Genomic DNA, 14,755 nt, shown 5'->3' with positions numbered 1-14,755 from the left:
TCCTTTCACATAAGGAGCAGTGATATAAGAAATGCCATACAAAAGAAAATGAGACTTGTAAGTTCCACTTTATTCTTTATTTTTTTTAAAAAAGATGGTGTTATGTAGAATGTAAATGTATAAAATACAGTATTGGAAAAGCTTTACTGAAAATCAAAGTTTATTTCTTTCAAAACATGGAGAAAACAAAAGTGAAACATCTAAAACAAAACCTTCTACTACAATGGAATTACAGAAGATGCCCAGGATCAGGGTGTGGGTTTTTTTGGGTTGATACATTACTTCTGTGATGCTGAAAACATTTTATTAAGAGATGTTACTAACCACTCATATATGAAGTGAAAATGTTGGTTACTAGTTAGCAAAAGTGTAAATTCCTACCCAATGATTTCTCTGATCCAAGACAAAACTTGTGTGTTTATTTCCAAAAGGATATCATCGGTAGTTCGTCCTCTCACTGTCATGCTGTGGTTTGCCTTTTCAATCCAGTGGATTTTTTAGGTGCTTTCATTTTGACTGCAACATTTTCCAGGAGCCGCTATTAAAATAAAGGGACAAAATAAAGATATCTTTCTGGTCCATTTAAGAACTCTGTTCCAACAGGAATTAATATTACTTAATTCAAGTAATCAGTTAACTCTGAGAATAGCATAGTGTAAGAGGAGCCTTTGTCACTCCAGAGGGTTTCAGTCACAGTTCTAGCAATCCCTTATCACTGTCTGTGGTGGATAGTGTTGATGGGGTTTGTAGGCCAATACTTCTAGAACAAGAGTAAAAATGATGTGGTCCTCCACATGTGCTTGGACTGCTTCCTCCATTTGCCCTAGCCAGCATAGCTAATGGTAAAGATTACTGAGATTTCAATTCAGCAACATCTGTAGAGCTTTAGGATAGCAACAATACAGCTCACAAGAGAAAGCTGCAAGACCCTATGTTTCTATAGTTCATGTCAGACATAAACTCTGGTAGTTAAGCCAGAAGAAAATCTTGGTGGGTTCAAAGTTGGGCTCAGAAACCCCAGGTTCAAACACCCACTCCGCTACATGGTGCTGGAGTTCTCACTCTCAGCCTAACACACAAAATCCAAAATCTACAGAACAATGACACCTTTATTGGATCAAGTAAAAGCACAAAATATATCATGAAAACATTCAAAGCCTCATTGGGCTTATCATCAAGTAAAGATGTTAAAATCATACAGGAGAAGAAGTGTAAGGATGTTAGAGGGCTACATTTTGTCTCAGGTGTTACTTCTCTTGTCAGAAGGTCTAGAAGGGTATCAAGGCCATTCTCCTACCAGGCCATGGGAACAAAGGGAAGTAAAACATAGGTAATAAAATTTCATATCTATTAACAGCAGCAAAATAACTTCTCAGCCTAACAACACACAGCATTGTTAGAAGGGTGAAAATAGGGTGAAAAAAGAGAGACATTTACCCTCCTGTAACATGATGGAGAGGTCAGATAACATAAATAAATATACTCAATTTTAGCCAGAATATCCAGAAGTAAGAAACACACAAAAATGTATCCTATTCCAATAAAATATAGCAAGGTTAAAACTAAGGTATATATGTCCTATACTAGAGATAAGTGAAATCAGGAAATCAGAAAAACAGTAAGAATGGGGAGGGTGGCTATGAAAGAACTAGAAAAGATTCTAAAATGCCAAGATATACAACTAAGCACAAAACCATTGTATTCCCTGTTACTATATATGGGTGTGAGAACTGGACAGTTAAGAAAGAAGATAGGAAGAAAATCAGTTCATTTGAGATGTGGTGCTTGAGAAGAGTGCTGAGGATGCCATGGACAGCCAAAAAGACAAATAAATGGGTCCTAGAGCAGATCAAGCTAGAAATCTCCCTGGAAACCAAGATGACAAACACATGATGAGAAGAAAATACAATAATACTAGAAAAGGTGGAAGGAAGTAGAAAGAGATGAAGGTTTCCTGCTAGATGGATAGACTCTATTAAGGTCACGGGTATGACTGTACGGGAACTAAGCAGAGTAGTCGAGGACAGGGGGTCCTGGAGATACTTCAACCACAGGGTCGCCATGGATAGAGATCGACTTGATGGCAAATTGATACAGAATGCTTTTGCTACTGTCTGTAAGGAACTGGGCTGGCTGAGGGAAAGCAAAGGATGCAGATATGGTATTCTGAGGTGAGAAATTAATCAACTTCTTCTTCTTCTTCTTCTTATTATTATTATTATTATTAGGCATTCTGGGGTGGCAAGGAGGGAGGATGCAGGATTCAGAGATGGCATTAGACTGCATTTTGGGGTTGAAAACGGGGCTAAGGGAAGATCCATAACCTGCAGTGACCCAAATCCCCACAACACACACACAGGAGGTTTGACAAAATTTGTGCATCCTGGCGCCTGATTTTTTTTAAAAAAAGGAGGGGAGGGGAGCACACTTCCAACTGCCCAATGGCTGCAGGAAACATCACCTATGACGAAGGTGGAACTAAATTTGATTGACAGCCAGGCGCCTTCATTTTAACCCGATTTCTTCGAGAGGTCATTCAGGGTTAAAATACCCTGATGAGGTAGTGAGCACTTGCTTCCGGAGGGATTTGGGGTGAGGGGGGGAAGTGAATCTTCCCAGTTCCTTCCAGCGCAAAAAGGTCAGTATGAATGGGGCCTCTGTATTTAAAAAAAAAAAAACAGGTTTAATCGTAATTGCTACATCTTTAAATAAGGCTATTATTACCCCCACTTTCAGTGTACCTAGCAACTCACTTGTTCACACATTTCATCTGCAGTTCCAGATACAAAGAGCACAGGGGACTTAATAAATAATAAATCTTCATCCCGAAGTTTTGTCTGTAGCCTTGGTCGATGAAGTGGATAAGACAAACATATCAGGCCTTCAATGAAGCTATCATTGTCTTGGTCAGCTTGACGTGTTACAGAGGCAGCAGCCCGGGAACCCATTGAACGACCTATATTCCATTCAGAATCATGAGGAAGAAGACAGGCCTTTTATCTATTGTTCTCAAAAAACATGTTATATTTGTGCTCATACTAAATGGACACAGTAAATATTGTTGGAAAAATCCAGCCTCCTCTCTCACCCCACTTTCTTGCTATTAATCAGGGTTTAGATAGGACAGTTTCCTGCATGTGAAACCCTTCAGCTGTCTCATTTAAAGTCTCCCCATTTTGCTCTTCTGAGCTACTGAAATGTATGGCCATAAATCCTTTTATGTATACTAGCAACTAGACCATATGACCTCAGAAAGTTCCTAGGTGTTGGTCATATAAACACTCCCTTTTATCCATCTCTATATGCTACTTCCACTTCCTCTCTTCTTCTTCTTCAACCATGCTTTGGTACTCTTTTTTTTCTCTACCCACAAGATGATGACTAAAGCTCTTTCTTTTACCTCATCTTTTCATTAGTTAGTTAGGATGTAGGCACTGCATGCATATGTAAATATAAAAACCATTAGTAAATTTTTTCTGGATTTCTGATTAGAAGCTGACTGTCTTGTTTATTCTGAGCCAGTTTCACTTCAGGGAAATGTGATACTGAGACATGCTTATCTGCTACTCTGCTTTAAAAAAGGCTGATCCCAAACACTTTTAGCTTTCATACTCCCTCCTCCCCAAAAAGGGTTGTTACCTTGGAAAACTCTCAGTCTCAACAAATACACTGATTAGAGAAAAGGTGAAGAAAGTGCTGCCTGTAGGTCAAATGCAATCCCCAGTCTGTTTCTGAGGACCTAAGGGCCTCCACCCTAGCTTTAGTTTATATTTTATATACATACATACATACATACATACACACATACACTTCCACCCACTTTTTTGAAAGCACTGGGGCAATTTCATCTCATTTCTGTTACCATGCCCCTTGACTAAGATCCAAATCAGAAACTTGACTCCCTGGTTTAAAACAACAATAACATTTTTTGGCATGAAACAGGGAAATAACATGGTGGAATTGCCCTTCACAAACATATCCAAGGAATTGGATCAGCGAAGAGATGCAGCCGCCTCCGATTGGGTAGTTGCCCACTCTGGATTAGAGAAATAAAGCTTACTGTTCTGCAATTAAAGGTATGAATGAACATTTTATTTTGGTCTTCTAAAGTAAACTAGTAAATGATATGTAGTGCTAAATAACAGTAGTCTAAGTCTTTGACTTAAAACAGCCCACTTTGAATATACTGTGTGTGTCTGTGTGTGTGTCTGTGTGTGTGTGTGTGTGTGTGTGTGTGTGTATAGAGAGAGAGAGAGCTCTCTGCCAAGAATTCAAGGTAGCATACATGACTCTCCCTATCTGCCAAGTTTTATCTTCACAACAACCCTATAAAGTAGGACATATCAATTTATAATGACACACTGTTCAAAGTTTCTGGAATGTAAATGTTCTTCCCAGAATGGAAACTGTTTCTCGGGCTGCATCCACACTGCAGAAATAGTCCAGGTTGAGAACAGTTTAAATGCCATGGCTCAAAGCTATAGAATTCTGTTTCTACAATTTAGCCTTCTCTGTCAGAGAGATCTGGTGCCACATCAAACTACAATTCCCAGAATTCTATAGCACTGAGCCATGGCAATTAAAGTGGTATCACCCTGGATTATTTCTGCAGTGCAAATACAGAATCAGTTTCCAGTGTGTAACAGGCAATAGTCAAATATTTCCTTATTTATTCACACAGCATCATCAGGTTTTCTTACCTCCAAGAAAAATGCCAGAAAGCTTGTAGTCACTTGATGATCTTAAATACTCCTTTAAAAAAAAGTTTTAATTGTAAAAACAATTTATTTTCAGATTGAAACAGTACTCTGTGAATTATCTGTAAACAATACAAGCAAACCCTATCTTGTTAAGATAAGGTAAATACTGGGCTTGTTAAAAGATCTGCACACCAAAATGTAGTTTATCTAGTAGACATTAACAAGCAAGTAGACATGAGGAATCAGTTACACAGAAAATAAAATGATTCCTATACAACTACAGTCGGCCCTTCTTATACACGGATTTTTTATACACGGATTCAAGCATACACGGTTTGAAAATGTTCCAAAAAAGTATAAATTTACCTTGATGTTCCATTTTTATAAGGGACACCATTTTGCTATGTCACTATACTTAATGGGACTTGAGCATACACGGATTTTGTTATACACGGGGGATCTTGGAACCAAACCCCAGCGTATAACAAGGATCCACTGTATGTTGTAAAATGAAAGGGTTGATCTACTTGGAGGGGTTCATATCCACCTCAACAGACACAAAACATCTAGATGTTAATTGAACATATGGGCTACATTAGACTCTAAGCAATTTTAGGGTACGATAATGAACCTGAAATTCCTTTATCTTTCTTGAACTAAAAAGTAAACTAGGTTTTTCATACCACAACTGCCTTATATGCTTTAGTCCTGTGGATGATGTTAAGGCTTTTGCATGTGAACCGCAGGCACAGAAATCCATGAGATACAAGGTACTTGGCCAAGGATATGAGGTGAGAGAAATTCATATCACCAGATGCTCCATGAGTGAGAATCACAGCATGTGGTAGTATTTTGTCAGGAACAGAAAAAGTAGCATCTAGATGTTTGCTTCCAAAAGGTATTTTCACATTAATCTAGAAATAAAGATACGGTATTGACATCATCAGATATATTTCCAGCCCGCATATACAAAATATAGCACCATTGTCCTGTGCTTTGATAGAAAAGAAAAATTTACATTTAGGCAGTACAATCCTAAATCAAGATGTAGTGATGTAGGGGGTTTAGGATTAGGCACATGACTCTTCTGTCAAGAGAAATTTTCCTTATCAGTACTTATTTGCTGTTCTGTTAGCTGACTGTCAAAAGAGCAATCTGCTCTGCTAGATAAGATCTGCTGGCAGAAGAGTTTTTTAAAAATGGGGTGAAGAAGGGAAGGAGCCATGTTAGGCCAGAACCAGATCTCATCAGGCCTAAGGACACAACCAAAATGCCAACAAACATTTCAGACAGGGAAAGGGTTTTCCTAAATAAATTTCAACATCCCTAGGCCAAAAGGGATTTGGATTCAGCGTAACTTCAGATGGCCTAGCATTAGCTCAGATGGCCCTTTGCCAATGGGGACTGTGCTCCAAACTAAAGTGAAAGCTGTGCTTGCAGTTAAGAAACATGCATATTCAGAAAATCTACTTTTCTCTTTCCTAACATTCATCAACCCAGGTTTTGAGGAGCTCTGAAAACCTGACATCTGTCCCCATCGTCAAGACTAACATTTTGTAAAATACAAGGTCGATAAGCTGTATATAACAGGTTTCTTCGCCTCCCCCCCCCCCCCCACATTTTTAAGCAGAACAGAAATTCAGTCACAAGTTGACTAAGCAGGTGCATCTGGATAGTCTTCCACGTCAAGGTGATGGATTCAAATTTTAGTAATTGTGGCTGCATTTGCTCTGCAGAAACAATGCAGTCCGACACTGCTTTAACTGCCATGGCTCCATCCTACAGAATCCTACAGACATTCAACATGGGCAGGTGACTTTGGGAACACATTTTGTGTTGAAAAGGAAACATTTTGCAGTACAGTACAATACTACAGACATCTATTCCAAAATAAAAACCATCAAAGATTCTCGTGACGGCTTCAAAGTAACACATTTAAAATATACGTTGCAGATGACTGTGCCTTGCTGGAAAATCTCAGAAAACGTCACATCGAGCCATTAGCATTATTAAATTCAATTGTACTTATTCCAAGTTAAGTGGAGATACAACTGTAGTATTCACAGTACAATATAAGATTATACCATACCTCTGTACTGTCGCCCATGTTCTTTTCATAATCTTCCAAATTTATGTCTCAGAAGGTTTGACCACAAATCACTACAATTAAAATAAAACTTCAGCTGTTGATAACTGAAATAGCAACAAGACAACCTTGCAAACTAGGGAAGAATAAAATTCCCTCTGTATTCGTCAGCATTTGTTATCTATTAAACTACAGTATCCCTGGAAATCACAGATCAGTACTGTCTCTTTATCAGCATTTGTAAACAACCTCTATTCCTTGACGAAACAAACTCACCCTCAATGACTTTTATTAAAATTACTGGAAGAAATTATGTACTAAAAATGCAAAATGATCAGCTGTCGCATATGAACAATTAAGGACACCTGATCACCCCTTTAAATAAAAATGCTTCATAGTTCAACTGTGTTCATCTGCCCTCATTTTCTCGGGGAAGTTATCCTCTCTGATAACAAACATTTGGGGAACGTAACATTAAAGAGCAGCAGATTATCAGTTGTGTAGATATATTCATTTCAGGCTGCAGTTGCGTTATTTTTGATAATCTTGATATCTTCAGAATTCAGATAAGGGTATATTGTTTGTCTATCTTTGTATAGTTATTTTAATGGATAAATTGCTTATTGACTAAATTTTGTATTTTGTGATTTTAGACTGTACACCATCAGAAGGATTTTGTTGTTTTGATGGTTCTGTGAAGTGCTCTGCAACTTACTGTGCTATATAAACACTAACAACAACAACAACAACAACAACAACAAGATATACATACACAGTCGCCACTCCAAGTTGCGGATTTGAAATCCACTGAGGGGTGACCACCATTTACCTTAATGGGGTTTGAATATATGCAAGATTTGGAACTTGTGGGGGGTCCAGACTCTGTGTACACATATATAGATAACCTACATCTTACCCTGAGAGGATGTTAGGGTCCCTCAGCCTAAAAGACACAGCACAGCTTTGATATTATTTTATACATACATATATATATATATATATATATATGTATGTGCATATGTGCATGTGTGTGTGTGTGTGTGTGTGTATATATTCAAAGCTGTGCATTGTCTTTTAAGGGTGAGGGGAGAAGGAAACCACCCTAATGTATGTGTGTGTGTGTGTGTGTGTGTGTGTATCTCACATATTATTACTATATATATATATATATATATTCAAAACCATACTTTAAGGATGAGGGGAGAAGGGAACTACCCTAACATACATACATACATATATATACACATACCATATTATTACATAATATAATATACACATTTCAAAGGTGTGGTGTGTCTTTTAAGGGTGAGGTGAGAAGGGAACCATTTTAACATTTACATATACAAATATACACTTGCACACATATAATATAATATAATATAGTATAAAATATATACATTTCAAAGGTGTGCCGCCTCTTTTAAGGGTGAGGGGTGAAGGGAACCACTTTAACATATCTATCTATCTATCTATGCATACACACACATATATATTATAATATATGTTTCAAAGCTGTGCTGCATCTTTTAAGGATGAGGGGAGAAGGGAACACACACACACACATATATATTATACATCACTTATTTTCTCTCTCTCTCTCTCTCTATCTATATATAATGTGGGGCTCCGCTCTGGGCCCCACAACAAACTCCCAGAATTCCACAGCCTTGAGCCAAAGAGTTAAAGCGCTGCCAAACCGGGTTATTCCTCCAGTGTGGATGCAGCCTGAGTATATTATTAGTGTATAAAAGAACTAGAAGCGAAAGGAGAAGGGTCTCCTGAGGAAACTGGGGCCGCTCCACTTCAGTTTTGCAGCAACCGACCTCCAAAAAACCAACTCACTCGCCGTCTTTCCTCCCTTTTCCCTCGAGGCGCCAGGAAGAAGGGCATGCTGGGAGTTGTAGTCGTCCTCAAGTCAAGCCCAAACCGGCAAAACAAGCCCTCCTCCCTCTTCAAAGCCTGTTGGGGGGGTGGGCGGCCATTTGCAAAACCGAGAGCATCCCTTCCTTTCCAAAACACACTGCAGAAATGATCCAGTTTGAGACCGCTTTAACTGCCTTGGCTCAGTGCTAGGGAATCTTGGGAACTGTAGTTCATTGTGGCACCAGAGCTCTCTCTGACAGAGAAGGCTAAATATCTCACGAAACTACAGTTCCCAGGATTCCCTAGCACTGAGCCAGGGCAGTTAAAGCAGTCTCAAACTGGATTATTTCTTCAGTGTGTTTTGGGCCTACACTCACAAACTTTGGTCCTTCAGGTTTTTGGACTTCAGCTCCCAGAATTCCTGACTGCTCACCAAAGTGGCTGGGACTTCTGGGAGTTGAAGTCCAAAAAAACAAACAAACGCCTAGAGGACCTAAATTTGGTCATTGCTGGATTAGGAGACGAGGGATAATAATACCTTGGGAGACTACTGCACTACACTCTTATAACAGTGCTGCTATTCCACTTAAACTGCCCTGGCTGCCTCCTGTTGCATTCTGGGATTTGTAGTTTAAGGAGGGGGGCATTTAGAATTCTCAGCCAGAGAGCTCTTAGGCCTCACTGGACTACAAGCCCCACAATGCAACAGGAGGCAGCCAGAGCAGTAGAAGTGCAATGGCAGCACTATAAGAGGGTAGAGCAGGAGTCTTTAAAGAAAAGGCCCACTAAGGGCAAAACACACTGCAGAAATAATCCACTTTGAGACTTTAAAGGATGCTTTAAATCAGCCCCACTGTGATAAACCCCTATGACTCTGGAGATCGGGGTTCAGCCATGGAAAAACCCACTGGGTGGTAGGCCATACTCTCTCAGCCTCCAAGGAAGGCAAAGGCCAAAATGCTAACTGCCTCTGAACAAATCTTGCCAAGAAGGCACACAACAACAACAACAACAACACAACATTGAAAGAAAAAATGTAGATTATGACATAGGTTTTTGAGCAATTGACAATAGGGGTTTTGAATGAATAAATAAGATTATTTCCTAAAAACAAGTTGATGAGAAGAAGATACAGATATAAATGATTGAAATGATTATATTTGTGGTTTCAGTCATCATAACTGTATATTATTAGTGTATTATTGGGGGAAATGAATTGACTCTTCTGTCTGAACAAGAAGGATACATGTGTGGAGATATACCTAGCTGCTTTGGACCCAGCTGCATTGCTGCTACAAGCAGTACCTCGGTTGCAGGGTTCACTGACACCTAGAAAGTAATGCTTTCCATCATTAGATTTTTAAAAGTTTAATGAGTTTGATCAATTTACAACTTTTGTCAATTTTGGTTTCGTCCAGTGTGCCAACACAACTCAGGGACCTTGCTAATCCATCTTCAGTCATTATTGGAGTTTATCAGACAAGGGAAATTGGAAGTATAATCCAATGGCAATCCGAACGCAATAATGGGGTTTAACTTTATTGCGTGATAGACTACCACACACAATTTCAGGCAATGGCAGGCTATTTTCAGGCAATGGGAAGTCAGTTTGAACGCAATTTGAATTCACATAAATTCGCTGAACTAGCGAATTCACGTGAATGCGTTCTGGCCCCACTTTCTTTTCATTCGAAATTCCTCCCATGTGATAAACTCCAAAGTCTTGGTGATTCTGTCTCTGTTAGTTTATGTGATGCATTGTATAGTAATGCAAAATAACCCATGGTGCTGGTAGATCAAGGAGAAACATCTGCTTGGTATTGGCCATTTGGCTTCTGCAGTAGGGAAAAATATTAAAAATAAACCCTGTTCCTCAGGGGAAATTATGAGAGACTGGAGTGAAAAGGAATCAGGATCCATGTAAGTGCTTGTAATGCAGCTGGGATCAGGACCATTTTTGACAGCTGTTTTTAAGGGGATATATGTGTGTGTGTGTGCATGTATGTATATAAATATATATAATTTGATAAATATATACATACATTTTGTCAGTTTATATGCCAGCTTTCTCCTAGCATGAGACCTAAGGCAGCTAAAAATAAATAAAACTAAAAAAAGAGGAAGTGATAATAAAAAGTTGACTCACAATTCACATTAAAAATCATATTGAATTTACATAAATCACATTAAAACACCACTAAATTTTTAAAAAGTATACAAGTGTTTTAAAACATAATGCAGTTATGAGTTATAAAAACAATAATGTTATACTCTGTCACATCAAATATACTGTTGAAATTACGTATGTAATAATATTTGAATAATGCAAGGGGGTGGGCTGGCAATGTTTGTGTCAAATGTGCTTCAAAATTATTACCTAGATCACTCCCTTGCCCTCTTAGGACAACCACCGAATCAGCACTGCACCGGTTATTGAAATATCCATGCACTGGAATTGTGTAGGGTATCAACTCCAGTCATCAAGTCAGATGCAACTCATGGTATCTGTGTGTATATGAGAGATGAAAGTGTAACATAAATGTGATTGTTGTTGTGTGTTAAATTGTATTAAAAGTTGTTGTTTTTAACATTTTAACATGTAGGAAATCATCTACAAGTATCATCTGATCCATGTGAGATTTATTTTTTCTGTTCCAGTCAGTCTATGCATTATAAATTCATTAAAGGTTTAGCACGTTTCAAAATCAGGTAGTTTAAACATTTACGATGTTTAGGTATATCATCCTTATTGGAGGTAAAGATAAAGAAAGAACAACAGGTTAGCCTAATTTGGGGATTGTGCTCACAAATTGGCTGGGGTTTGAAGATGAGCATGTAAACCAGATGTGGAAGTCATGCAGGCCCTCCAGATGTGGTTGGACTGCAGCTCCCAGCATTTCTCACCATTGTCTATGCTGGATAGGAATTTACAATCCAATACATTTAGAGAGCCACATGTTTCCCACTCTTCTTAACTGTGGCAGTACATACGTACATGAGGCTACTGAATGTACATGTTTAGTGGCCTTGGACGCTAGGTGAGGGTTTGTTTGAGGTACTGTAATAGTTGTATATCTGTAATTCTATTATATGTAATAGGAGAAAATTGCTCCATCTTGTCCAGAGTTTTCTGTTCTGACTGCATACCCTTCAATTTGATTTGGCAGGGACAATCCTGATTAACCCTCCAGCATCCCACTTCTTCCCTTTGTGCACAGTTTACTTCATTTAGTGCAATCTGAATGCACTCAATAAACTCAGCAGTGGAAAGAGGAGAGGAGAGAAAAAAGCTGAACCTTCCCAATAGGTTCAGGCAAAATTGCTGCATTTCCAAGCTTGGGTATCCTTCCTCATTGATAACTTTGGCCATCTTGTCCACATTCTTATGTTGCTTGGCCACAGTTTTCATTGTGAATTGTTTGAGGGTATGTGATTGCAACACTAAGTATTTTGGAGGGTATGTGACTGCAATGTTGCAACAACCCCCCCCCTCCCCAGTTTCTGAGTTGGAATTTGTTTCTTGGTTCTTTTGCCTAAGGAGCAGATGAACCTTAAACCTTCTGAAACAAAAATGTATTCTCTACACGGTGACTGTCCCTCTCCAATTCAGACCCATCCACAGAACAATTCAGATAAGGTCTCCAAAGTGGAAGCCTTTGACTTCTAAAGGCACTAGAAATACTGATAACTCTGCTGAGAAAATCAGTTATATTTAGAGATGTGAAGATCTGGGGGAAAACATTGGGGTGGGGGATTGGGTTATTTTGCTCCAAAGCCTTCTGCTTCCACCATAAAAATGGAAAAAAGTGGTTAATGGAAGATTTCCTGAATATTCTGAATACAATGAATAAAAAAAACCAAGTTTATAAAACTTATACAAGAAACACCTCTCCATACCAACTGAACTGAGAACAAAGACAGCAACAGTCAGGCCTATGATTAACATCTTCCTTTTTCTTCTTCTCCTGTATGGTTTTTAACAGCTTGCCTGATGAAGAAGCCAGTGTAGATTCGAGAGCTTGCAACATGTATGTTGTGCATTTTGGTTGTCGCAATAAAGGTATAACGATTTGGTGGATTTTTGTTGTTACTGGATTTGCTATATGGCCAACATGGCAAGAGGACTTTTACATAAAACTGTCAAGTATCAGGTTATTACAATTCCTGGTCTTGATTCCTAATCTCAGTTCCTTTTTTTTGGAAATGAGTATTTTATGACTACTTGACTCTACAGAGAAGTCATCGAGACAAAATAATTCCCTCTCTCTCTCTTTACTAATGTTGATGTTTTCTTCTGTTTTTATTGGGGAATTTTACCTGTTCCTCAAACTGGCAAATCCAAAGACCTAGCTTAAAGTTCAGATATTCCTTACAATTTAGGGTGTTGTGCCTATACCATAAAGGCACCAGAGGGCAGATCCAGTTTGATCTTGGAAGCTAAGCATGTTCAGTTCTGCTTAGTACTTGGATGGAAAGCCACCAAGAAATACCAAGTGCTGTAGGGTATATCTTTTCCAGAGGAACAACTAGCAAAACTACCTCTGAGTATTCGTTGCCTAAGTATCCCTACGTATTCCTTGCCTGAGTATTTTTTGCCTAAGAAAACCCTTATGTTTTCAAGCAGTCATCATACACTGACAGGTGACTTGAAGGCACATACACATATACCTAGTAGGTTTTAAGGGTTGCTGATTCCCAGCAGCATGGGCACTACTGAAGATTGCCAAAGTAAACAGAGAGCCACTTTAGCAACTAGAATGAATTAGGATATGGAAGAACCAAGTGCAAATTCTCCCTGAATCATGAAACTCATTGGGTAACCATGGGCCATTCATTCTCTGTTGGCTTCAGCTACCTCACAGGGCTGTTATGAAGTGGGGGAAAAGAGAGTCATGGATTGTTGTCTTAAGTTTGGAGAAAAGGGGGTTAAAACTGAGCGAATCAATATTGCTGTAGTGATGGACATTTGTTTGTGTGAATGCACCTTGAAATAAGCAAATATAAGATCATATAGCTGGTTTATAAACCAGAACCATTCAAGCAAATAAGAGTCTTGACAGTGATCTTGAGGGAAGTAAATTCCGAAATTAGACATGACATCTGTATGACTTCAAGTGTGCTTCTCTCTTTCACACACCTACACACTCTTCAGAGATTGTATTCCTCGCACAAGAGGAAAATATTGACATGACTTTTGGAAGCAGTAATTAAAGTAGCATCTCTCAGAACTGCTGTCTGAGGGTTTGCCAAAAAACAGCTAGCATGTCATCACCTGCCTCAGGAACTTTATGGACTTGAGGGATCAGCCAGAAGGCACAGAAGTAACCATTTCTGTGTTTGATATTTATATATCAAGAAAAGGGCATGCACACCAAGAATTTCTGGCAGATATAATTAAATGTGCAACATTCAGCTGGAAACTTCAGGAAGTTTTCTTTGTCAACATTTAAAGGCAATAGGTCAGGTGACTGCTCAGTTATTTAGGGATGTGATCATCAGTTAGATATCTGCTTACCTCACAATTTAATGCCTGATGGGAAATAAACGTGTCCAAAGATCTTAATGTCAACTGACTTCATACTAGTGGAATTGTTAAGACCGAGAGTCAAATCTACAAAACTTGTGAAAGGCTCCCCCAGGAGATTGACTTGGCTGCTATGATAGGTATGATAACTTCAAGAGAGCTGCTAAAACAGTGCTGGAAATAATGAAGACTTGTCATAACAGAATAATAACTGTTAGAAAAATAAAGCATTTTGGTTATTAAGAAGTCTGAACTAATAACTATTTTGACTTCAACTTTTACAAAGAAATGTTTAGATACTTATACTGCAATCTCATGCAGATCTACTTCAAAGTAAGTCTAATTTACATCATTATGCTTACTTCTGGATATGTATATAATTGCAGACTTTATAGAACCTACAAATATAATAGGAGACAGGAAAGGACAAAATAAGGACAGGTCAAAATAAGGAGCAAGTGTTCAGATCATTTGACATTCAATAGAGCGTAATGACATTGATCTAAGAATTGTGAAGGAGGTGGGTAGTCCTTTGAAGCATTTGCTATCCTGTTCAAGAACTCAGAACAGTTGTAGTATTTG

At 38.6% G+C, this 14,755-nt stretch overlaps 1 protein-coding gene across 1 annotated transcript; it reads right to left on the bottom strand.

The window, feature by feature from the left end:
- Positions 1–72: 72 nt before the first annotated feature.
- TEX30 (testis expressed 30) lies at positions 73–6,843 on the bottom strand. Its single transcript, XM_089511251.1, is given in 6 exon segments — positions 73–493; positions 496–538; positions 2,754–2,956; positions 4,701–4,752; positions 5,384–5,614; positions 6,790–6,843. Coding segments are annotated over 6 exon segments (663 nt in total). The 5' UTR covers positions 6,808–6,843; the 3' UTR covers positions 73–377.
- Between the last annotated feature and the right edge of the window lie 7,912 nt (positions 6,844–14,755).

This window comes from Sceloporus occidentalis, unplaced genomic scaffold (genome assembly GCF_023333645.1).
Source record: "Sceloporus occidentalis isolate IW3139 unplaced genomic scaffold, rSceOcc1.0.p SCAF_2, whole genome shotgun sequence".
Lineage (NCBI taxonomy): Eukaryota > Metazoa > Chordata > Lepidosauria > Squamata > Phrynosomatidae > Sceloporus > Sceloporus occidentalis.
The sequence above is the reverse complement of the archived record's forward strand: the minus strand, read 5'-3'. Positions and strand labels throughout refer to the sequence as shown.